The following is a 23,812-nucleotide window of genomic DNA, read 5'->3' as shown; positions in this document are numbered from 1 at the left end:
CAGTTTGAGAAAATAAAAATCTAGATTTAACCATCTGATCATTAAAAAATAAGAGCACAGGCCAAGCAGTTAATGAGAAAGTCAAACAAGCAGAATTATTTTTCAAATATTTGGTAGTTGCAGTTTCTTCAAGATGGAAACTTTGGTGGTTCAAATGAAGGAAAAAACTACAGAAATTTGACTACACAGTAAGTAGAAATACCATACTGATTACCAGAAAGCAGAAAGATGGTTTAAAAGTAGAATTTTAACAAGACAGTTGTGGTAGGTTGACCCTGGCTGGGTGCAAGGTGCCCACCAAAGCCGCTGTATCACTCCCCCTCCTCAGCTGGACAGGGGAGAGAAAATATAACAAAAGGCTCGTGGGTCAAGATAAGGACAGTTTAATGACGTGAAAGCAAAGGTCGCGCGCGAAAGCAAAGAAAAACAAACGATGTTATTCTCTACTTCCCATCAGCCGGTGATGTCTGGCCACTTCCTGGGAAGTACATGTAGCGGTTGCTCCGGCAGACGAAAATGCCCCCCTTCCATCTCCCTTTACTTAGCTTTTATATCTGAGCTGACGTCATATGGTATGGAATATCTGTTTGGTTAGTTTAGGTCATCTGTCCTGGTTATGTCCCCTCCCAAGATCTTGCCCAGACCCAGCCTGCTGTTGAGGGGGGCAAAAATGATGGAGAGCCTTGATGCTGTGCCTGCACTGCCTAGCAGTAGCCAAAACATTGGTGTGTTATCAACACCTTTCTAGCTACCAATGCAGAGCACAGCACCGTGAGGGCTGCTATGGGGAGAACTAACTCCATCTCAGCCAGACCCAATACAACAGTCAAGCACCAAAAAAATCTCACTGAATAAAAACATTCCTGACTATGATTACTCAAACCCCTCATCACGGATTGGGCAATGAACCTTTGTGTCCAACAATCTGAAAATCTCTTATACACAACAATATATTCAGTAGCTTTGGCTACTGAAAATAGGGCTTTTTGTTCAATATACTTTATTTTCATATTTAAGCTATCATATATACTAATACGATATTCAAATCTCTGTAAAATGGCTAAAGAATATCCCCTAAAATGACATAATCTAACTTCACATATCTACCTAAAACTCTAATACCAACAGGACGGTCATGTATAAAGAAGAGAGAATGAATTTTCAGTTCAGTTCAAATGTTATGGAGATCCCCAGTTACTATAAATCATCAGAGGCCATTTAAAAGGCAATGCCCCATGAAATGAAAGTATCCACATAATCAGACAGATTTTGCACATGTGTACTTGCATTGATTTTAATGAGGTATCTTCCCAACTGACTTTTATAATGGAAAAATCTACATTCACACTGGTGCAAATCAAGGACTTAATGACTTACCTCAGTGTAAACTGGACAGAAACACAGTAACCCTATAGATTTTGTAGGAGAGGACTCATCTTTCTCTTATTCACATAACTCCCATTCATATCCAGGAGATCCAGAAGGTGATGGGGTTATAAAGATGGGTACATGCAATATATGTATACTTGATAAAGCCTCAGTATGAGCTTAGTTTTCAGTATCTTGGCGCTTAGTTCTAACGACATCAGTAGGCTTGAGCACGGGACCATGTGCTCAGGAGATCCAAAGCTAGATAAAAAGCCCTGCCCGCTATTCAGAAAGTTAGTCTACTTGGAAGCTTTCTTTCCAAACTGCCTCATTTATTGCCTGGGTTGTTTTTCCTCTTTTTTTTTTTTTAATTTATTATTTTTCCACTACAAGGTCACATGCTATCATGTAACAGACAACACGGAGATATTAGGATACAAAAACTGCACTGGTTTAGAATATCTAAGACAAGCTAGCCATACAGGCTTCACAGCTAGTCAGGTGTAACTTCAGGTTGGAAACCACATACTGGTGGGAAATTATTGAAAATAACACACAGGTATTCTGTCTGATACTTAGGAAGAGAAATAACTAAATAATAATGCAGACAACAAGCCTTGAAGGTACAGCCACTAATGCTTTTAACTGAGAGCATTTCTTACTCTCAAATTCATTAAATAGGGTATCAATAATGAGAAGTGTACTAGTAGATCTAGTTTTAGGCACCAAAGCAATTTCAGATGCATATGTGCCCCAGGTACTTGCTGGACTCCTAGTACTTTATTCTATCTGTAATTTGCTAGAGCAGAAGATTAATTAATAACAACTTACTGGACACATTATGAAGCACCTTTTGCCTTTGATAATTTTTTGCAATCAGTTTATGAATTGCTTGAAACTTTCTGGCTCAAAACAATTTCTCAAGTATCTGTCATGCACAGCTTTAGTAACAGAAAGCTTTCTGCTCTGTGGAACATTAGTGACCCATCTCCTGAATATTCAGCATGCAAGATTCAAACTTGGCACACAGTCCCATACCTCTATCGGCAGGACGCTGAGTGCTTTCCCTGCCCTTGCAGAGGGGTTTGCTGTCTGCACCTAAGGCCAGCTGGCTGATAAGTGTTGGGGTACGTGGACAGGCCAGGAAGCCTCAGCACAGGGGTCCCTCTCCTTTCTTTGGGAGCTGCTTTCACGCCGAGGCCCTCACCCTGACTTTGCAGCTGCATCGCAGCTCTGTCTGTGCCTGGTCCCGTGCCCCCCTGACCCTAAGCCCGACACACAGACTGACTCCCTGCCTTCACCGCCGATCCAGCTCATCTCTGTGGACTTGCTGGGAGCTCACCGGGTTGTAGCTGAGCCTCGTTACCGTCTTGGGATCTGATCCTCACCCTCAGTTGCTGGTTCCCATTGCTGACCCCCTGGGGGTGAGAGCCCAGCCTTGCCTCCTGGCCGTGCCCCTCGGCTTGCCTGCCCTCGCTGCTCCCTGACATGCAGGCTTCTGACAGACCAGGTTTCCAGCTGGGGTGAACTTCTAAGAACCCTGGCCTAAACTATGTGATGACATTTGAAGAAGGAGCGCGAACATGACACATAAATTAACTTCTTGTTAGAGCAGGTAGTCATGAATATCTACACAAGGGATTTTCTTGGCTTTTAAGTTTACAGCCAGTAGCAACAACAAACTCAGAAGTTCTTCTAAGCTTGGAGCTGATTAAACAAAAGCCCACATTTAGTCCAGTCAAATATTTTGAAAGAAATCTACTTTATTGAACTCTTTTCAAGATGCTATTTATAAAGGGATGATGATGATGATGGCAATATGGGCTTTTGTAATTTGGATCCTGTAGCACCCAGCTCAGCCCATGAATTAACAGCCTTAGCATGCAGTGGTTTCAGTGTACTACATATTCCATCTCTGTCTCCGAATCAGGAAATCTCAGTCTGTACAAACTCATAATACATACCACACATTTAATTAACCTGGCCCTCAAATTCCCTTTCTTAGGTGCTTGTGAGGAAGACAGGGACATGTGTCTGTGTGTATCTGTGTGTCTGTGTGTACGTGTGTGCATGCAGGCATGCATCTTTCCATGCACAAACAAAGGGTAGATAAACGAGCCTCCTCAACCAAGTCTATTGTCTGCAGCCAATTACAAATAGCACCAATTATTCCTGTATTGAGGCATGGGCAAAATTTAAGAGAAGAATTCCCAGCTGGGAGATGAACTCACAAAGTATAAATATGCAGGAGAGAGATGTATTAACTGCTTCACCAGCTTTAGGAGACTACAATACCTGAACAACTTTATCTCCCTGCTTACCTCACAGGACTGGGCAGCAAGAACATACTTTCTTTTAAGGCAGTTAAGAAGTAACAAAAAGTTAAGGTTTATCTGTTTTAAAGGAAAGGAAGAATTTAAGTACCCACCTATTAATTATTAGATAAACACGGCCATTGACTTTGGCATGGCTATGAGGTGGGAGATGAAAGCACAAGAATGCATGAGATGAAAATGGGAAATGAATTAGAGAGAGAGAAAAGGAAACCATTAAACAGGAATGAATGCACCTTCCTGTCTACCAAGAGAGACACATTGTCATAACAAAGCACAATCTGACAGTTTAACGCACACCATGCAGTGAAAAGTCTAGGAAGCTTATAAATGCAATACTTAGACATTTAGACTATATGCAACTTCAGTTAGAACTACAGATACTTTTCACAAATGTCCCCAAAATGTGAGAACAGCCTCTACTGCTTTATCTCAACTAAGCCTTAGAATATCCATATTTTTAAAAATAGCTATTTTGCTTCTTTTTTTATTTAAAGGTAATTATGATGGAGCATCATACTGTATTAATTATCTATATCACAGCCTTTATCTCCGCCATACCATAATTCATGGTACAGCAAGGAAATGGGCTTGGAAAGTCCTAATCAGAGGATTCTTCTTTCTCTTGCAGATGTAAAATTAAGACACTCAGTTCTGCCACCTTTATAAATAGTGAGAAGTGTCACGTTGCCAGTTCCAGCATGCCACTTTCTGTCCCCTCTATTTGCAGCTGGCAGAGCCTTACTCTTGAACTCGCTCTGCAAACTTTGCTCATGTGAAGCAGCATCTTAATACATGAACACTCTCAGCAATTTTAACAGGACTCTCCAGTTAGACACAAACATAATACCATAATCATACATGGCAGCTGAGGGGCAGATGGAGGAACTGGAGATGCTTTCCCTATTACCTTCATGACTAGCTCTCACCTGCTGTGGTTGTTTTAGCAAGTTTGCTATTAAAAGGATTGAGTTCTGTCTGCTTACTCAAAATTAAGGTTCAGTTTATTTATTTAAAATTTTTTGTTTGTTGCAAAAGAAGCAGCAAAAAAAGCATTTTGAAAGGTAAACTAGCTGTTGAGTGAATGCTAGTGTTTTCAAAACAAAAGGGAAAATTAAGTTTTAGTGGCTTTGTAAGAAAATTGCACACATACAGGTGAGTCTTTAGTCTGTGTTTTAATTGTCCCTGCAACTTATTTCTATTGCTAGCATTACTGTTAAGCTGGAGCTGGTTGTTGTGCTAGTTCTTATCCAGCTTTATGCATCATCAATACAAATGTCAGCTGAGGTCTCATCCTGAAGCTTTGAACTATAAAGTTGGCCGATGCTCTATACTGATTTATCACATCGAGGGAAGAAAACAGCTGGATCTCAATACATCAGGCAGTGTTAATGGTCGTACAAACCAGAAAAGGTGTTCTGATTTGGGTAACGGACATACTCATGAAAGTTTCTGCGGAGGAACAAATTATGTATGTGATAATTATGATTTTGAAACACTGAAAAATGGCAAATGTAGCCCATACGCCACATTTAAGATTTAAAAATATCTTGCTACCTATCTGAGAGCTCAATACAATCTAGTACACATTTAGACTGAAAAAAATAGCATTATAGTAGCAAGACAAAAAAGCTCATGATCTCACACGATCATGTTCACCTGCCACTTTACTTTAGTAAAAAGCCTGATGCAACAATGAATGTCTACTTTCAGCACTGTATCTCAAGGCTACGTACTCCTGGCAAAAATTTTTGCTCTTGACAAGACACTGAAAACATTTTCTGTCTTTAGTATCAGTGGTTCCATCCTTTGGGAATGATGTGACTTTAGTCACATGGAGAGCTGTATAATATTTTGGTATCTTTCATGTATAATAGAAAGATTTGCAAGTAGTGGTTTCACAGGCAGAGTGTACTGTACCATGAACCCACCTAAATCCTGGGAGTGCCTCGGGTGGTTTTTTTTTCCATTTTGTGCCTCTTGGATTGCACTAGGAGAGAGGAGGAAGCTGTTTCTATGTTACTCAGCACAAGTGCAAAGTGTCTGGGCTACAAAGGAGCTTGTGCAGTTACTGCAGACTGTAATGCATTCCCGCAAATGCCTCAGCCCAGGAACAACCTCCGTTTCAGCTCAGACACCTATGTGGGCTCTGGTTTCAGGGCTTGGCTGTCCAGTTCGGAGATGTTAATGTGCACCTGCTGCTGCACAAGAAGTCTGCTATGGGCAAAGAAAGTTTGCTCACAGGCCATTTCAAAGGGCCCTTGTATCTACCATCACATTTAGCAGTTCAAGAAAACCAAAAGGAAAAGGTATTATGCAAACAGCCATTTAAAAAGGTAAGACAAAAAAACCTCACAACATTGTTAGGAAATTTTGTCAAGTTTGATTTGTTCTGGTTTAAGCAATTATTTAAATAAAGAAACCAGAAGCATTCTATAAAAGTACAGCTTATTCTCATGCACTGACGATAGGGAACACAAACATACTTGTACCGTATGCTGTAAAGTAGCTTCATATTAAATTGAATGCATAAAAAATATCTGAAAAGCTTTTGTAAATCTAGCAAGTGCTAGAGCAGAATTCTCTGTTAAGATAAACTGTCATTATTCCACAACAAACTGTGGTGTACGGGATGTTATGCAGCTAGTCCCCATTCATAGAAGTGCGGCTGCATTACGCTTACCATTGGGCAGGTAAACACTCTAAAAATTGTGTCTAAATGAATTGGCTTCTTCAAAGAATTAGAGTAAATGTCATTGTATAATGTGACACTGTGTACTCTGAAACCACTTCTCTCTCTTACGCTCCTGGAGCAGGATCCTACGCCAGATACGTTTTTATGCAGGAGAATACAGAATAGTTAAACACAGGAAAAGTGAGGTCCCAGAATCATGAAAAAGTGCTAATGAACTTCTGGATGAGATCGCTGAATGTCTCAAAGAGCTAGCATAGCCAAGGGTCAGTACTTTAAAGGCTAACCGCTGGTTTGGGATTTTTCCATTTCTGAAGCTCAACTTTACAAAAAGGCCTAATTGTCCAGTGCAAATATGGTATTTGGCAAAGATCTCCCAATCTTCATATGGCCCTCAAAATGGACATTGAAAACCAGAAGTGACCCAAATTAAAAGCTGTATTTCCTATTATTGACAGGACTTACAAAAAGGCACACATAGCAGTTAAGCATCTAACTCCCATTAAAGGTCAAAGCCAATCAGATAAATACTCTTAGTACCTTTGAAAATGTACCTCAAAATGAAAAAATTCAGTATGTAGGGGAAAGTAGGGGAAGACAGATACTTTGGTTGTCCTTTGTTTAGAGGGGTGCTGGATACTGAGCATCTTCTTTTTAAGCCAGGTAGTCATAGCAAAGGCACATAACAGATGATGAAAAGTGAGCATTACAAGACAGTCAGAAATAGCATTTTCATACACATAATCAATAGCACCATTTACTTTGTTTCGTTACCTGTAAATAGTGTTGTCCTGTTTGCTGGTTACAGCTTTTAAATCGGTGAGCTGGAGAAACCGGTCATGGAAATAGTGAAGGTGTAAGATACACGCCAGTAGGAAGGACGTAGGGATAAAGATGCGTGTGAATAGCTCAGCCACAGAAAACTGTTTTAAGCCAAGGTCTGCTAGTCTGGAAAAAAAGTAAGCCACTAAGCCACCTCTTCACACCAAAATCTTTTTCTTGCCATAAGACATTATTACAAATCATTTGCAATAGGGAATAAGGGGCTGGTCCTTGTTATGTGGTTTTGGTTTTTAAAATTCTTCTAAACCAGCAAGTTTTACAATGCAAGTATCTTGCATTTCGACTCAGTAATGTAGAGACATACTGTAAATGTACAGAGTCAAATAAGCTAACCCTGCCATAGAGCTGTTGAACCAGATGAATTGTCTCTGACTGGAAGTCCTGCACTGGAGATCCACTCATATTGCATATAATTTATCATGTAAGCTCCTGTTGAGAAATGCCCAACACATCATGAGGAGGAAGAAACTCAGCCCTCCTCATTAGCAGGGGGGCAGGTCCACCTTCATCAGCTTCAGACATCCTGCAAATCTACCCTTTATCTCTCCCTGTATCTTGCTCCTATTGTCAAAGAGGAAGAGAGAAGCATTGGCACTGTACTGGGAAGAGGAGCAATGCCAAGGCCTTGGAAGGAAATACAACTCTTTGAGCCCCTGTCATGCCCTTGCTCATCTCTATTGTTACACCAATAAACCTTTGGCTTCAGAGTTGAGCACTTGAAGTCAGCTGTGCCTGGGGATGTTCTCATGATGGTTTTCCCTTGTAAGAAGGAAGACTACTCTCAGACCATTCCACTGCACTGAACTCAAAAGTCCAAGGAAAAAAATGAAATTAAACAAAAACACTTACTTGTTTTCATCCAGGCCTGTCATGTTCTTCCACAACCCAGGGAATGACTCAAACTGGTATGTATAGATGAAGATAAGTACCAGCATCGTGTAAACAACCACTGACATCCAAAAGTACTTTAAAATCCTTCTCCACCATTCATAGTGCACCTGAAAATCACACACTAAAGATGCTGAAACAAGCTGAAGGCAAAGACACTGACAAAAATACTGACAACACTGTACTGGCAAACAAAGGTGAAGGATACCATTTTTCCCAGCTGGCCTGAAGTAAGCAATGCTTACCCAAGGGCAGCTACAGTTCTTTGAGATACAGTTTTTACTCCTGATGAACATGCACTCAAGTACAGGGTCTTGTGTAAAAATGTCTGTTGGGACATGGCCACAGACGTAAAGGCCAGGGACAGCTTCAATCACTCAGTTTCATCACCATTAGGTGATGAAAGTCCAGGAGCAGCGGGAGTCCATGCTCACTGGGGTGTGGAAGCTGTGTGGACCAGCTGTCACAAAAACTGGTGGCTATGTAGGACATGCACAAGCCCAGCATTCTCCCACCCAGATTCCAAAGTTCATGGTGATGTGGGGTGCCGTCCCAGAGCAGAGGTGTGTACTGTATGCATCTAATTTATGTGCACTTTGCCTGTCACTATAATCAAAAGCCAAAGGAGAATTACTCTTAACCCCTTCAAATGATCTTATTATGTCATATCTAACTAAAGAACAAACTCACTGTTTATGAATTCAGTTTGGAGCTACTTTATTACCAAGTTAAAGGTATGAACCGTTGCATTCAAGGACAAAATTTAGTTAACTACAGTTCTCACTTACCTGATAGAGGGCCACACAGAAGAGGAACAGTACCATATAGATGATTTTGTACATGACAATTCTACCCTCAAAGCTGACAAAGAAGAACATGCCCCCACAGACGTAAATCCAGTACTTGATGAACATAGCCATCACCAGCTTCCCCAGGACTTTCATAATATCCTGTTCATCCTCATCATCCTCTTCCTCCTCCTCCTCCTCCTTCTCTTCCTCCTGTTCTTCTGCCACTTCTCCCTCTTGCAACTCCTCTTCTGCAAATACAGAGACACATTTGGCCTCTGTCTGTTCTAGGGACTTTTAGTAAGAATTGAAATGGGTGGAAAGCAAAATCTCTGCACAAAACACTGGAACTTGTAATATTCATAAGAGACTGTCTTTCTGAATCATACATGCCTCCAGAGCAGGGGAAGGAGTTTTAACTTCACATGAGCTTCAACCTGCTCCTGGAGCCATACGGTGCATAGCTATACATCTTATCAGATACCCGTGTTCACTTTGTCTGAAATGCAGGCAACTGTAGTGGAAAATTAGAGCCTAAGGGTTGTATAATGGATAACAGTCAAAACACTTTCCATGGCAATCCCTATACTTCCAGGCAAGAAACCTTTTAAACTGGAAAACAAGGAAATCACCAGCACTACCAGAAACCTCTCATCTTGAGTTTAAAGTTTAAACTCTCATCTTGAGTTTCGTCCTTTAGAGAATATTGTGGTTACCTCTAAAAACCACAAGCAAGAGAAAACATTAACATAAAACCAAACAAGCTTAAAAAATACAAATGCTGCACTAACGCTGCTGTTTTTCAAAGAAACTACCACTTATCCAGCTTCCTCTGCTGTACCTGAGCCATTGCAGAAAAGACAAGCTGCTTTTGCCCTATGAAGAAGTCAGGATTCCCCAGTTATTAACCTTGTGAGGCTTGTGGAGGGCAGGCTAAGTGTCCACCCAATAGCAAGTACCTGAGCAAGTATCTAGATAACATGGCTTGTCAAACTCATAGCATGTAGCTGTAATGCTTTTCTTCCCATTGAGAACAAGATTGAGACTTCACCATCAAAAGGCTTACCCACTCCTTTTGTCCCACTCACCATCCCTCTTCTCAGACTCTTTCCTTGCTCTTGCCTTGCAAATCCTTGCAGTGTTGAGCTCTGACACTGATCAGATGTTTTACTGAGACAAATATTGTAATGAATCAAACAGGAAACTACATCACTGCTTCCAGGGCTGACTTTCTACCATTTCAGTGAGTTGAACTTGTTCAGATCAGCATCCAGAGAGACAGAAAAGGGCAAGGAAGGTTTGGGGGAACATGTGCCCAGTAGCAAAAGAGAGAACAGGCCACTGAGCTGTTTGATGAGCTGAAACTGCAGCAGTAAACTTTGCTCTCAGGTATGCTTCTGAGAGCATGAGCCCCTGCACTGAAAGTACACATGCTTATTTTCCCATTGAAATGAGGAGTTTAACTTCTGGTTTTGTACAAGTGTTTAGGTACAAACACAACTTCCAAGGAAATTAGCGACTGACTTTTCTTATGTAAATGTGGTTAAATTCCTAGGGTAATTAATCTGCTGGTTTGAGTTTGGGACACAGGAGTAAACTGATTATTTGAATGTTCCGTGACATTTCTCAAATGAGTCATTTTAATTGCCTTCCAGTAAAGAGAATTCTCATTTTATTTCAATTTCCAAAGTTCAAAGGCATTTTATTTTTATATCCCGAGAGATAGTTGCACAGATAGATATTGTAATATCTTTCTTGGCTAATAACAGGTATCTTGCTAATTGCTTTCAGCATCACAGAGACGCAGTACTGGAATTTCTATCATGACTGAAGGACTAAGTTGGATCTGGCTTTACCTTTTTCTTCATTTTCTTCACTTCCAACTTTGACCTCAGATAAAGTAGCTTCTTTTAGCTGAAGTGCTTTCTGTTCAGTGAGGTGTTGCCTAAGCAGTAGCCAGAAAGTAATTGTGAAAAGAATCTGCAAACAAAAATCAAAACAAAAACAACAGACTAATTGTATATCCTACATCCTACTAATACAAACATATGTTTTCATAATTTTGCATGCCTTTGATTTCTCTGTCCATCAAAAAATGGCAATGATGGCATCAGTGTCAAAGTGCATCTTTGTGGAAGTTAAGTCATTTAGGGAACATCCAGCATTAAAAGAAACTTTATTTCATTTGCACTTTTCTTTGAGTAATAACTTACCACTCTGCATCTTTTCTTAAAGGTATTTGCCTATATGGTTCTATTCTACTCCGTTCTATTCAGTTTTTTAACTACCGTCTTATAACTTTAAAGATCTTCTCATTACGTATTTATTGGTATAATTCCCATTTATTCATTTTTCCTCTTTTTCAGGGAAGAAGCACATGCAGGTGAGTGTATTGTCATTATTAGGGTTTGGCATATCCTAAATCTTTTGATTTAGGAGGTTTGGTACTTCAGGTGCTTAAACGCAATTAATTTAAAAATCAAAAATTTCTTTTTACATCTTTAAGTCACAGAAGACCCAGTCAACTGAATATGCCTTGCATTTGGAGTAGTTACAAGATTTAAGATGTCTCTTAATTCTTTGAAGAGCTTTAAGAGATGATAATTCAACAACAGCAGGACACCTTAGAAATAAATAAATCTCTTTAATGAAAAGTGTATTTCTGTGCTTTCAAAAAGCTAAATTCAAAAGCTTGCAATACTGAGAGATGGCCAAAATTCAGAAAACAGCATGATGCCTATTCATCGCACACTTGATTTTATGTTTACATTCTACAAAGTTTCCACTGATTTCAGTGGTGCAGAACAGGACTTATTTCACTACTTAGCTAGAAGAATAACATCTCCAATAGGAAGCATCTAAGAGTCAAGTATTTTGCACACAACAGAATGACAAGGCCAGTAGTATACAATGTAAAGAACTCTCCTGTTTTTCATTTAATGTGCAAGTCACAGTGAAAAGGAGAGGTCCCAGGCTAGTGACAGCTGTTTCCACTGACACTGCAGCTAACGCTGAGCTGCAGCAGAAGATTGCCAGCCTGTGTGAATTGTCACAGCTTCACCAGATACCTCCACCTCCTGGAGCTCTGGCTTTTGCAACACAAACCTTTGGTATTGTAAAACACGAATTTGTTCTGCAGTCATTAGCTCTGTCTCCCCGCCACATTTACTTCTTGTTCTCTTTAGCATTTCCAGAGCCAGAGCTAGCTCTAAGAAAAGTCTTGAAGGGTTGCAGATCAAAGAAATGCTTTTAGTCACCTTTTACAGTATCCATTTTATTTCCTTTTCAGATCAGGAAACACACACATAGCATGCAGAAAACGATGCAGAAAGAATTACAGTGCATTTCTTTCTATTTTCCTCTCTTTGAAGAATACAGTATCCAATCTTTATTGAAATTCAACTGTTGTTCAAAGGACTCTAAACTAGGAATAAAAGGGAGGGACAGAGTTACTAGCAGCCTTAAGAGGGAGTGATGGACAGGGCTGACAAGCAAAGGGCACCTGGAGTGATGTGAATGAAAGGAAACACATAATCAACAAAACAGGGCTTATGCAGGGTGACCTCAGGCATTTGCATGTAAGCAGGGAAATGCCTTCAAGGCACCATTACAGGGAAACCCTCCAGATCCTTTCTGGGAAATCAGCATGCCAGGTGCCTCTCTGAAGTGCCTGTACACTAATGCATGCAGCATGGGGAATCAACACGAGGAATTGGATACCTCTGTGCAGGGCTACAATCTTGTTGGGATCACAGAGACAGGGTGTGATGGCTTGCAGAGCTGCAATAGAGATACAGACTCTTTAGGAAGCACGGGCCAGGAAGATGTGGAGGTGGAATTGCAATTTGCATGACAGCACAGCTGGAACACATGGGCTCTGCCTGGGGATGGATGATGAGCCAGGTAACCTGGGAGGAACACAGAGACACTGGCCGAGCATGCAGAGACATGGTTAGAAAAGCCAAGGCCTTAAGTTGAGTCTGGCGAGGCATGTCAAGAGCAACAAGAGCTTCTGTAAGTATATAAGCAGAAAACAGAAGGCTAGGGAAAATGTGGGCCCACTGCTGAGTGGGGCAAGGGCCCTGGTGTCTCAATAATCTTTGGTTGTGGTGACTGGGAGAAGTGCCGGAAGATTGGAGGAAAGCAAATGTCACTCCTGCCTTCAGGAAGGGCAAGATGGAGGATACAGGCCAGTCAACCTCACCTCGCTCCCTGGGAAGGTGAGGGTGGTGGGACACTGGAACAGGTTGCCCAGAGAAGTTGAGGATGTCCCATCATTGGAAGTGTTCAATGTCAGGCTGGACAGGGCTTTGAGCAACCTGATCTAGTGAAAGATGTCCCTGTCTACAGCAGGGGGGGTTGGACTAGATGATCATTAAAGGTCTTTTCCCACCCAAACCATTCTATGATTCTAAGGTGATGGAGCAGCTAATCCTGGATATATTTCCAGGCACATGAAGGACAAGAAAATCATCAAGAATAGTCAGCATGGATTCACCAAGGGGAAGTCATGCTTGACCAACTTGATAAACTTCTACTATGAAATAACTAACTTGGTAGATGAGAGAAGAGCAGTGGATGTTGTCTACCTAGACTTCAGGAAGGCTCTTGACACTGTCTCCTGTAAGATCCTCACAGACAAGCTGATGAAGCATGGGCTGGATGAGAAGACAGTGAGGTGAAAACTGGCTGAATAGCTGAGCTCAGAGGGTGGTGATCAGTGGCATAAAGTCTAGTTGGAGGTCAGTGACTGCCAGTGTAGTGCAGGGGTCAACACTGGATCCAGTTCTGTTCAACATCGTCATTTATGATCTGGATGATGGGGCAGAGTGTACCCTTACCAAGTTTGTGGATGACACAAAACTGGGAGGAGTGGCTGATACACTGGAGGGTTGTGCTGCCCTCCAGAGGAACCTCGTCAGGCTGGAGAAATGGGCTGACAGGAACATCATGGAGTTCAACAAAGGGAAGTGCAAAGTCCTGCACCTGGGGAGGAACAACCAGTTGATGCACCATTACATGTTGGGGGCTGACGAGCTGGAGAGTAGTTTGGCAGAAAAGGCCTGCGTGTCCTGGTGGATATCAAGTTGAACATGAGCAGCAAATGTGTCCTTACAGCAAAGAAGGTTATGGTATCCCAGGCTGCATCAGGGGGAGTGTTGCCAGCAGGTCGAAGGAAGTGATCCTTCCCCTCTACTCAGCACTGGTGAGGCCACAATTTGAGTGCTGTGCCCCAGTACAAAAGAGACAAGGATGCAGTGGAGAGTCCAGTTGAATGGCCACTAAGATGAAGGGACTGGAGCACCTCTCCTATGAGGAAAGGCTGGGAGAGCTGGGACTGTTCAGCCTGGAGAACAGAAATCTCAGGGGGAATCTCATTCAGTGTCTATAAATACCTGAAGGGAGGGTGCAAAGAGGATGAAGCCAGACTCTTTTCAGTGGTGCCCAGTGATGGGACAAGAGGCAATGGGCACACACTGAAACACAAGAGGTTCCCTCTGAATATCAGAAAACACTTTCTTCCTGTGAGGGTGACCGAGCACTGGCATGTGTTGCCCAGGGAGGTTGTGGAGTCTCCATTCTTGAGGATATTCAAAAGCCATCTGGGCATGGTCCTGTGCAATCAGCTCTAGATGGCCCTGCCTGAGTAGGGGAGTTGGACCAGATGACCTCCGGAAGTGTCTTTCAGCCTCAACCGTTCTGCGTTTCTGTGAAATTTACAGAGTGCATTATATTCAGCCTAAACCACCCCACCAGACATCTTCTATTTTATGCTTGTGGCCAAATCATCATATATACACAACAGTCTCCTTTCTTGACACCAGCCAGTTTTAGATAAGATATTTCATGATATAGCTAGTAAGAAACAATGTCAGAGGGGCTAACATATTAAGACAGTTAAAATTCCTTAGAGATTTACAAAGTCATTGAGAGAAACTGTAGAACTTCTCTTGCAGAGGCCCTCGAGCTTTAGCTCTCTTACTAAACTAGCCCTACCTTTATGAGAGAAATAATACAGCACTCACTAATTTTTCAAACGCATTAAAGACCCAGAAATGGTTGTCCAAAGGGCACTGCCAACAAAGAAAATCACTTACAGAATCACTTTAAATGGTAATTAGGAGTCACAAGGGAAGTGATTCACTTAGCGCATGGGGAGCAGTGCCAACTAGATGCACTCTCTGAGACTCCCCTCTTGGGTGCTCTAGGAAACAACTTCCTATTTATGCTCATTCTCTCCCCCAGAAGCAAACTTGCCAAACAAAATGCATTTTGCAGTGCTTTCAAGACATCAAAGACAGAAATCTATGATGCACTGAGGTCAACAAACTCTCTTGTTTCTGACCTGAAATGGATTCCAACTCATGTTGCTTCAGGTGTAAGGATAAAGAATTAAAGCTTGGTGACAGCTATGTACTGCTGCTTGTGCCAAATCATAAGGGAGTGAGTAGTATTGGTAATTGCAATGACACCACTGTTCTAATTGCCATCATATTCAGAGACAGACCTGACATCCCATGGGTACTAATCTAACAAATCAAATCACATCTAGTTTTGCATCCAGTTTATAAAACCAAACAAGTGAGCAATTTCCATCCACTAAGAATTTTCTACAGAATTATCATGAAAACCTACAAAGATGTCTGAAACATTTGTTTTGGTATTAGCCGAACAAGCAAGAAGCTATTTTCTGAACACTATTTTTTAATGACTTATCATTCTCTGTAGAACTGCTACTGAACATGGTTATACTGAATACTGAGGATTCACTCTTGAAATGCCAAGAGATCCACGTTTTTTATCACAATGTATTTTGCAGTTTCATAAATAGATCTCAGCTGTTTGTAACACCTACCTTTGATGCCAACTCCCCAGGTTCCTTTCTTTCTAAAAAACCAGATACTTGAGGAAGCTCATCATTCTTGAGCTCAATACTCCATATATACTGCAACGTTAGCAGTAAATTTCCATAGAAAACCATGAATGGTGAACTGATCATGGCGTATTTCCTTCGGTCGCGAATCATCCACAATGTGCAAGACCAGATCAGTAACACAAAAGTCAACCAGCTGTGATACGTGATACTCCATGCCTTGTGGAAGGAAGAAAGAGAGGAAAAAATGTTCACAGATACATTCAGGAACAACATTGATGCATATTGCCAGTTACACATAACTTATGCTTCTCTACTTAGTGCACATTTTAATTGTCATGAGACTCTCACCCATATTAATCAACTACTGGGCCAGCTACAATAAACCCCTTGGAGAACACACAGAAAGTGGATGCTTAAGAAGCCCACAGCTGAGGGTGAACCCTGCTTTGTGCAGTAACTGCACCTTGGTAAGGTTTGTAAGCAGACTCATTGCTTCTCGTTACACCAAACTAAATGAGATGGAAAATACAGACTAACTTTTGGGCACACAAGATCTTCTTGCAAAACTAGCAGCAAAAAATTTAGAGTAGGAATAGCAAAACATATTCAATAGCTACTACAGTCAAGGCCTTTGACAGACTTACAAAACTATGCTATCTCCACACTGTTCTAGCTTTTGCGGAATCAATTTAAAATGGAAGGCTATGGTATGCACACACTGCACACACCTAACCTGAAGAACATTTAGTCTACGCTAACCATGACAGATTACCTGAAATACTCACAACTACAGAATGTTTTCTATAGCTTCCAGAAATCAGTTACTGAAACCCGCTCTATTAAACACTTAGGGAAAAGGGTTGGTGCTTTAAGTGTTTTTTTATTAACCCTGTGTTATCGATTTAGGACTAAATTCAGCTATATAGATGCTGGTATAACTGTGGAGTAACTGTCAATAAAACATTTTAGATTCCTTTTCAGTTTAAATAGGAAAGTAAGAAACATTAAGAATATTTCAATCAGTTTAGCTCAGCCCCTGTGGAAATGATGTCTTTTAAGGGTATGTGAAAAACACCAATATGCTACTTCTCTGTCCCAATATGAGAAAGTAACTTACACTGAGCTGTCTTTGGCTATGGTATAAGTGGAACTTCCATCAGATCACACCATAATAAATTCATAAATTAATTTTGGTCATATAAAATAGGGATATATCACTAAGAAAAAACCTAGCAGTGTCTCACTATTAAACTACAAGAAAGGTCTTCATATAGATCTTCTCCATTGGTATTGAGAGATAGGACCCTAGAAATGAATTAAAAAGGCAGGGCAGATCATAAGAAGCATGTGAGTTTAAAAAATAGGAAAAAGAGGCACTGTGTCAATATGAAAAAAACTACTTGCTAATGTCTCGGAATTCATCAAGCCTGATCCAGACTCTGCACAAGGAGTCTGCCTCATTTAGTTGAGAAACTTTTCCTGTTAAAGGACAGCAAATAAAGTTTGAAACTTTATGCAAACAAGAAGCAGCCAAGCTAATTTGTTTTACCATTTTTAATGCAAAATTGGGCCAAGAAGGTTTATGGTTAATTTCACCACAGTTGAAACATTTCCAGAACAGTAAAACCAAAGCTTGCATTGGGAATATATAGAGAGATCTAATCATTATGCTGAAAGCTTGCTACAGTGCAGCTCAAGGTATATGCATCAAGTGGGCTTAAAAGAAAGCAACAACATGAGAAAGAGAAATAAGGGTGGTAAACAAAACAATAGCAAAATCTTGCTTGGCACAAAGCTGTATTTTCCTTGAGACTTTTCTGTGTCAATATAGGAAATCAGGCTTTACAGATCTTTTCTTCTCAGAGAGTAACTGGATGCATGCTTCACCCTGAAATAGGAACTATATTTTTTAAAAATTTACTACATCACTATGAAATGATTTAATTTTTTAGGCAAATTTCTGAGTGGAGCAAAAGCATGACAAGCCTGCTTATGCAGAAGCTTGGGAATCAATAGAAAACTGAGCCCCAGTGGTTTTCTGACATTCAACAGACAACAAAACCCAGGGTTCCCAGTCCTGGAAATGTGATGCTTTAGCCAGAACCCCACCCTATTTATAGGTCTGTAACAGGCCTGAGAATTACGCATTAATAACGTAAAATGGACCCAAAATTATGCAGACACCATATTGATATTTTCTAACCCTGATGCAAACACTGAAAACCAACTGATGAAATTACTTTCAGGAAAACATTGAGAAGACACATTTATTTGTAAAATTAACAGCATTTTTTTGTTGTTGTTTGGTTGCCAGTACTTACCATCATAGCTATCAGAGCACATATGTAACTTTGTTTCATGATAAATTGGAACACAGAGACCAGGGCATGTAATTTAACATTTTCTTTTTCTTCCTGAGTAACTTCCTCTTCCTCCTCTTCCTCCTCCTCTTCCTTTTCTAAGTAGAAAAAGAAATCCTTATTTGCAATTCATGCTGGTCTAAAAGTGGTATATGCACTCTCCCCTGGAATGATTTCACTTGCAGTCACTCTGATGGCTACTTCTACAGCAATCAGCAAGCTCAAGATGGGAGCCAAGGAAAAATTACATCTGAGCACAGACAAGCAATGCAAACCCCACAATCACTGCGTTGGTACGCAAAGTATTTTGGATAGTATATGCCTAGAGCCCAGTTTAGAAAATTGCCGTATTTTCAGCCATCATTGTAAGGCAACAGCGATTACTTATCTTCAACAGGCCAAAGAGCTTACCAAAATGAAATACATGCTAGAGGCAGTGACTGGAGATACAGAATAAGAAAAAATATGGAACCAAGTGTAATTCCCACGCAATTCACTACCTGACATGTCATCCGAAGGCTCCCATTTGTACTGCGGTGTTGAGTACACGTCTGCTTTGGCTGGACCATTTTCTAATGGCAGTGCAGGGTGGATGGTGTGATAGTCAGCAGGGTTCCCGTTCACTGTGACCAGCAGCACCTGCAGGAGACCAGAGAGAGGCACTGCATTTAGGGTGGCTCTTTGAAGAATGAGACTCCTACTTCTGTGCTTCGCTACTGTTGGATTGCCAGTGTTAAAGGAGCTTAACTAGTAACTGCAGTTACTTCCTTCCAAAGAAATTGGTATGTTGTAGTCATGTGGCATGCAAAAGTAGCGCATAACAGCTTCCAAAAGTAATTGTTGTTAGCTTTTTATGCAATATCAATAGAATTACAAATTTGTTTCAGTGAAGTTCTTCAGCAAACAGTAAAATCCTGCTGCAACTTTGAACTTCTGTAAATATTTCCTTCAAAAGATTTCATGATTTTTTTCAAATTCCCAGAATGCCACATTGCATTAGGTAACGCTGTAATTTACACACAAGCAGTCTGAAAAGGAATAGAAGTGTGGATACACAAGCAAAAGCAATTAAGTTACTGCAGTCAGCTGAGCCATGGTAAATGACTATTTGCATGCTCTTGGCCTGTCCTACCTATGAAATTAAATGTAAAGAAAAATCGGTGTAAAGGTGGACTAAGTTAACACATCCACAGCCGGGGAAGGCTAAGGTTGAAGGCATGGCTCAGTGCACACACAGTAACTCAGTGAGCCCACCTTCAGACATCCTGCAGTTCTCAGGTTAAATTGGCTTTTTACAGCCAAGCTAGGAGAGTAACATTGTATCTCCGGCATTTAAGTTAAAGCTGTAACCAAAAATTCATCCTCCTCCTTAGGCAAACTAATACGTCAAAATTTTCAGACTTCAGTTCACATCTAATTATTTCCAGTAGTCACAAAAATAATGGTTATAAATTACTTTCCATTTTAAATTATTGCTGGTGAGATCTACATTTGCTGCCTCTAATAAAACCAGTTGTGGTAATTATTGTTATTGATGCCACATTTATGCCACTTGGTAGTACTAATTCAACACTTCTTCATTGTTTTATTCTTGTGACTTATATTTCAGCCCTTGTGCTTGTTTGAATTAGGGCTCCAGCAACCACAATCATAAATATCTCTGGTATTGACAGAAATTCACATGCAATGGGTTACTGATGCTAGTACATGCCGAAGACTGACTTCTCCTTAGGCTGTGAGATAGGAGTGTATTTTGCCTGTTGCTATGCACAGGCATGTGTGGATGGTTTCAGAATAGTATCTGGGTTATGTTCAGTTATATTCAGCAGCTATACTAAGCACAGGCTGTGGAGCACATTTAGATTTGGTTATAGCTGCTCCCAAAGTTCATCCGCACCTCTGTTCTTCTGTGGATGCTGAACTCTTTCTGCTTTCAGAGTCTGCTAGAGTCTACAGTAATCAAGATAAATGGATCATTTCTGTCTGTTCAAACAAAGACTTGGATTTTCTGTAATCAGCAAATTGAACTCATATGTGTTGTCAGTCATGCTTTAAGGGTGTCAGCATTTCAACATGAATGAAAGAAAAAAATACAGCAAAGAAGCTAAATCAAGTTTAAAGATGGCTTGCATTAGAAAGCATATTTTGATATCTTATTTAAACCCAATGAAATAGCAAAGATCGTTTGCCAGTTGGTACTACTACAAGCAGTTTAATTTCAAATGATCGATTTTAGGGCTAATCAGTAGTTTCTCAGTGCAATTATTAAGGAAGCAAAAGACAATTATATTTAGGATAATGAAGGTTATAGGGTAAATGCCAGGCTAACAAAAATAAAGAAGTTTTAAAAGTGTCATCTGAGGTTTAATCTGTGTATGTCACTGTAATCCGTATTTACACACATTAAGAAGAATTACAAAATTACAAAAACTAGTAGTATACTAACATCCGATGGCTTGTATTCATCTTGGGTCATTGACAGAAGCTGCAAAAAGCAATGCAAGGACAAATTATTAAAGAAGCATGGCTCAAGCATTAATAAGTCTAATTTTTTGAATACATGCATGCATATTTGCTGACTTTTGCATATTTGCACTAAGAAATTCAGAAAGAATTCTTAAAAAGCCAGCAGAATTGTATACTATGCTCCATAAAATGATACTTAGTGTGCCATAGCATTGACATAACTTTACTGTATGTTCCTGTGAATTCTAAACCAAAACTGAGAATGTTGCATTGAAACTTCAGATACTAGGTCAAAGAATTAATCAGTATGACATTATACTGATTAACTGCTTTCTAATGTCTTTCTAATGATCCAATGCTTCAACCCTAAGTTTTTTAATGATCATTAGAATTACTGTAATTATAAAAATACCTCCAAAGAAATGTTTATAGTAAAATAAAATGTGATACTCCATTCATTTGCCAGCTCATTTACCATTGCTATTATTATGCAGAATTCTTGGGGCTTGAGTATATGTGGCTCAACAGAGTGTTTGTATATCCCAAATCTGACTGCAAGTTGTCAAATGAAATTTTGCACTGTAGCTGGTGAGGACAGATGGCAGTGCCCCTTACCAGTGACAGTGCTATTTAGTAGTTACAAGGCAACCAGATCTCTACATCAGGATTTAGCTCCCCGACAGACTTTCTAGCTCTTTTTCACAAAGATAATGGCCTCATACCAAAAGCCTGGACCTAAACTTCTTAAATGCAGAAGCCGAAAACATAGAGCACGCTCTTCCTTTATTTCCTTACACTGGCTCTTGGTTTTGTTTTACTGATTTTTACAAAATATATTCCTACTCTGCCACACAGTCTTGATACTGTATCTGATTTGTATAATCACACATGAAGATTTTCTTACTTGCAACCTATATAATGCTGCTTCCTAAATTTCAAAGTAACTGTGATAAAATTAACTGACCGATTGAAATACAGTTAATGCAGAGACCCTTCCCCCTCCAGCCTTACTTTTCTCTCATCAGTTGTATAGTGGCTTGCATACCACAGACTGCGTCTTCTCTCCGCTGTCATTGGAACTGGGCTGCAGGCTATTTCTTTGTCATCTTCCCTGCTAACAGATTTCTCTTCATCAGGCATCTGCTAAACAATACAAATGACAAGACTAGTTATAGCTCTCTAAATAACTGTCTTACCAGAGGAATTTAAATTTTCCCCTAATTGACGCTCCCTCTCCAAAGCATGTCTTTGAAACATCTTTTAGTGTCTAATGCACTTGGTCTACGATAAATGACTTACTGAGATGACATTTTCAGAAATGATGACAGAGCTTTTCTATAACTGCTGGTCTATCAATGCCAAGATGTTTCCTGATAGTTACAAGATACCGGAATTACACAGATCTCCACATACTGCCTTACCTTACTATGTAGTCATACCATAAGCTAGTATACAGTTTAATTTTCAAGGCAGTGTATTGAAAGAAAATTCACTCTTCTCATCTGCCTACATACATGAAAAGCCAATTCTGCTTCACTGAACAACTGAAGAACTGAAAAGATCAAAACCTTTTGAGCATATATATCTACCATTAAAGGCTAACCTAACTCACCAATCCATGCCTCAATATGTAACACAGTAGTCAGTGCTGGCCATCCATCTAGGCTCATCTAGCCTTGCTTCTGAGTCAAGCCATAAAAATACCTGTGTGTGCTCATGCTCACATGTCAGACGAGATGATGGGAAAAAGCCAATATGGATTTACCAAGGGTAACCTGATTGCTTTTTATGCTGAAACAACTGGCTGAGTGGATGAAGGGAGAGCTGTGGATGTCAGCTACCTTGATTTTAGCATCTTTGACACACTGTCCCACGTCTTTGCTGACAAGCTGGTAAGATACGGACTTGGCAGATGGACCACAAGATGGGTGGAGAACTAACTAAACTGTCTTGCTCAAAGCAGTGTAATGGCTCAAAGGCAAAATGGTAGCCAGTCATGAGTGGAGTTCCTCAGGGACTGGCACTACGTCTTGTACTATTCAGTATCTTCAAAACTATCGGGATGGTATTGCACCTACACAAAGTTTGTGAGTGACACTGAACTGGGAGATGGGGTAGATGTGCCAGAATGAAGAGCCACCATACAGAGATAGGCTAGAGATGGGCCAAACAAAGATAAAGTTCTGCATCTGGTATAAACCCACATAACAGTAAAGGCTGTGGACAGACTGTGTGGGAAGCAGCTCTGTGGAATAGGCTCAGGGTGTCCTGGTGCACAGCAAGCTAACATGAGCCAGCAGCGAACTCCAGCAGCAATGAAGGCAAACAAGTCCTGGACTGCATCAGCAAGAGTACTGCCAGCAGATCAAGGGATGTGATTATCCTGCTGTACCTGGCAAATGTCAGGCCGTACCTGTAATTCAGTTCTGGCAGCCCCCAGTTCAAGAGAGACATAGAAAATCTGGAGAGGGCCCAGCAGAAAGTTGCCAAGATGATTAGAGGGTTGGAGAAGCCAAAGGATGCAGGAATTAGGGGTTTTTTTCAGCCTTCCAATACCTAAATTGTAGTTTCAGAGAAGACAGAGCTACTCTTCTCACAGGGAGGCATGGTTATAGGCCAAGAGGCTAAGAGCATAATTTGCTTCAGGGAAATGACTTCTGGATAAAAAAAAAATAAAATATATATCTCAAAACTAGTAGGAATGGTGAGGATTGAAAGGTAGACTTACCTTTCCTTCAAAGTACTGCTTTAAAAAAACTGTTTTCCTATGCAAAAAAGTGCTGTAGTACTAAACATACATACACATGATTCTAGTAAGAAATGAAAAATGCTTGAGTCAGGTTCTACATTGCCGTTGAACTTACCAAAGCTCAACAAACTTTGAAGTACCAAATCAAAGAATTACCAAAACTACTTCCTCTCATCACAATCTCAGCTGGTATCAGCTGTGTGCAGCCAAATCCTCATTCGTACAGCTGTAAGGTCTTGCTTCATAAAACCACCCCTATTCAGCAAAGTACCTAAGCGCTTGTGGAACCTGGAGCAAGGTCTTACTGACTTCAGTAGGACTTATGTGGAGTTTCAGGAACTTTGTTGAGCTGCAGCCAAAATACAGATTACACACCTGCTTTACTAGCATTATTCTGAACTTACCCTGCTATTAACTATAAAACAACTGGTCAAGTCAACTAATTGTC

The 23,812-nt window shown here is 40.5% G+C and overlaps 1 protein-coding gene across 13 annotated transcripts in view; it reads right to left on the bottom strand.

Annotated features, from left to right (window-relative positions):
• PIEZO2 (piezo type mechanosensitive ion channel component 2) overlaps window positions 1-23,812 on the bottom strand; it is a 313,412-nt gene that overhangs the window by 77,619 nt on the left and 211,981 nt on the right. For 7 of the 13 annotated variants that reach the window (XM_069778971.1, XM_069778960.1, XM_069778966.1 and 4 more), the window contains exons 9-18: window positions 21,627-21,758; window positions 20,596-20,634; window positions 18,650-18,788; window positions 18,111-18,247; window positions 15,769-16,005; window positions 10,769-10,892; window positions 8,913-9,163; window positions 8,086-8,234; window positions 7,168-7,341; window positions 3,797-3,838 (exon numbers count right to left, since the gene is read on the bottom strand). In XM_069778971.1, coding sequence (XP_069635072.1) covers window positions 3,797-3,838; window positions 7,168-7,341; window positions 8,086-8,234; window positions 8,913-9,163; window positions 10,769-10,892; window positions 15,769-16,005; window positions 18,111-18,247; window positions 18,650-18,788; window positions 20,596-20,634; window positions 21,627-21,758 — 1,424 coding nt within the window. The remainder of the gene's footprint in view (window positions 1-3,796; window positions 3,839-7,167; window positions 7,342-8,085; window positions 8,235-8,912; window positions 9,164-10,768; window positions 10,893-15,768; window positions 16,006-18,110; window positions 18,248-18,649; window positions 18,789-20,595; window positions 20,635-21,626; window positions 21,759-23,812) is intronic. The other 6 variants (XM_069778964.1, XM_069778970.1, XM_069778968.1 and 3 more) reach the window with 3 other exon arrangements.

This window comes from Haliaeetus albicilla, chromosome 3 (assembly GCF_947461875.1).
Source record: "Haliaeetus albicilla chromosome 3, bHalAlb1.1, whole genome shotgun sequence".
NCBI classification, from domain to species: Eukaryota; Metazoa; Chordata; class Aves; order Accipitriformes; family Accipitridae; genus Haliaeetus; species Haliaeetus albicilla.
This window is presented reverse-complemented; position numbering and strand designations above follow the sequence as displayed.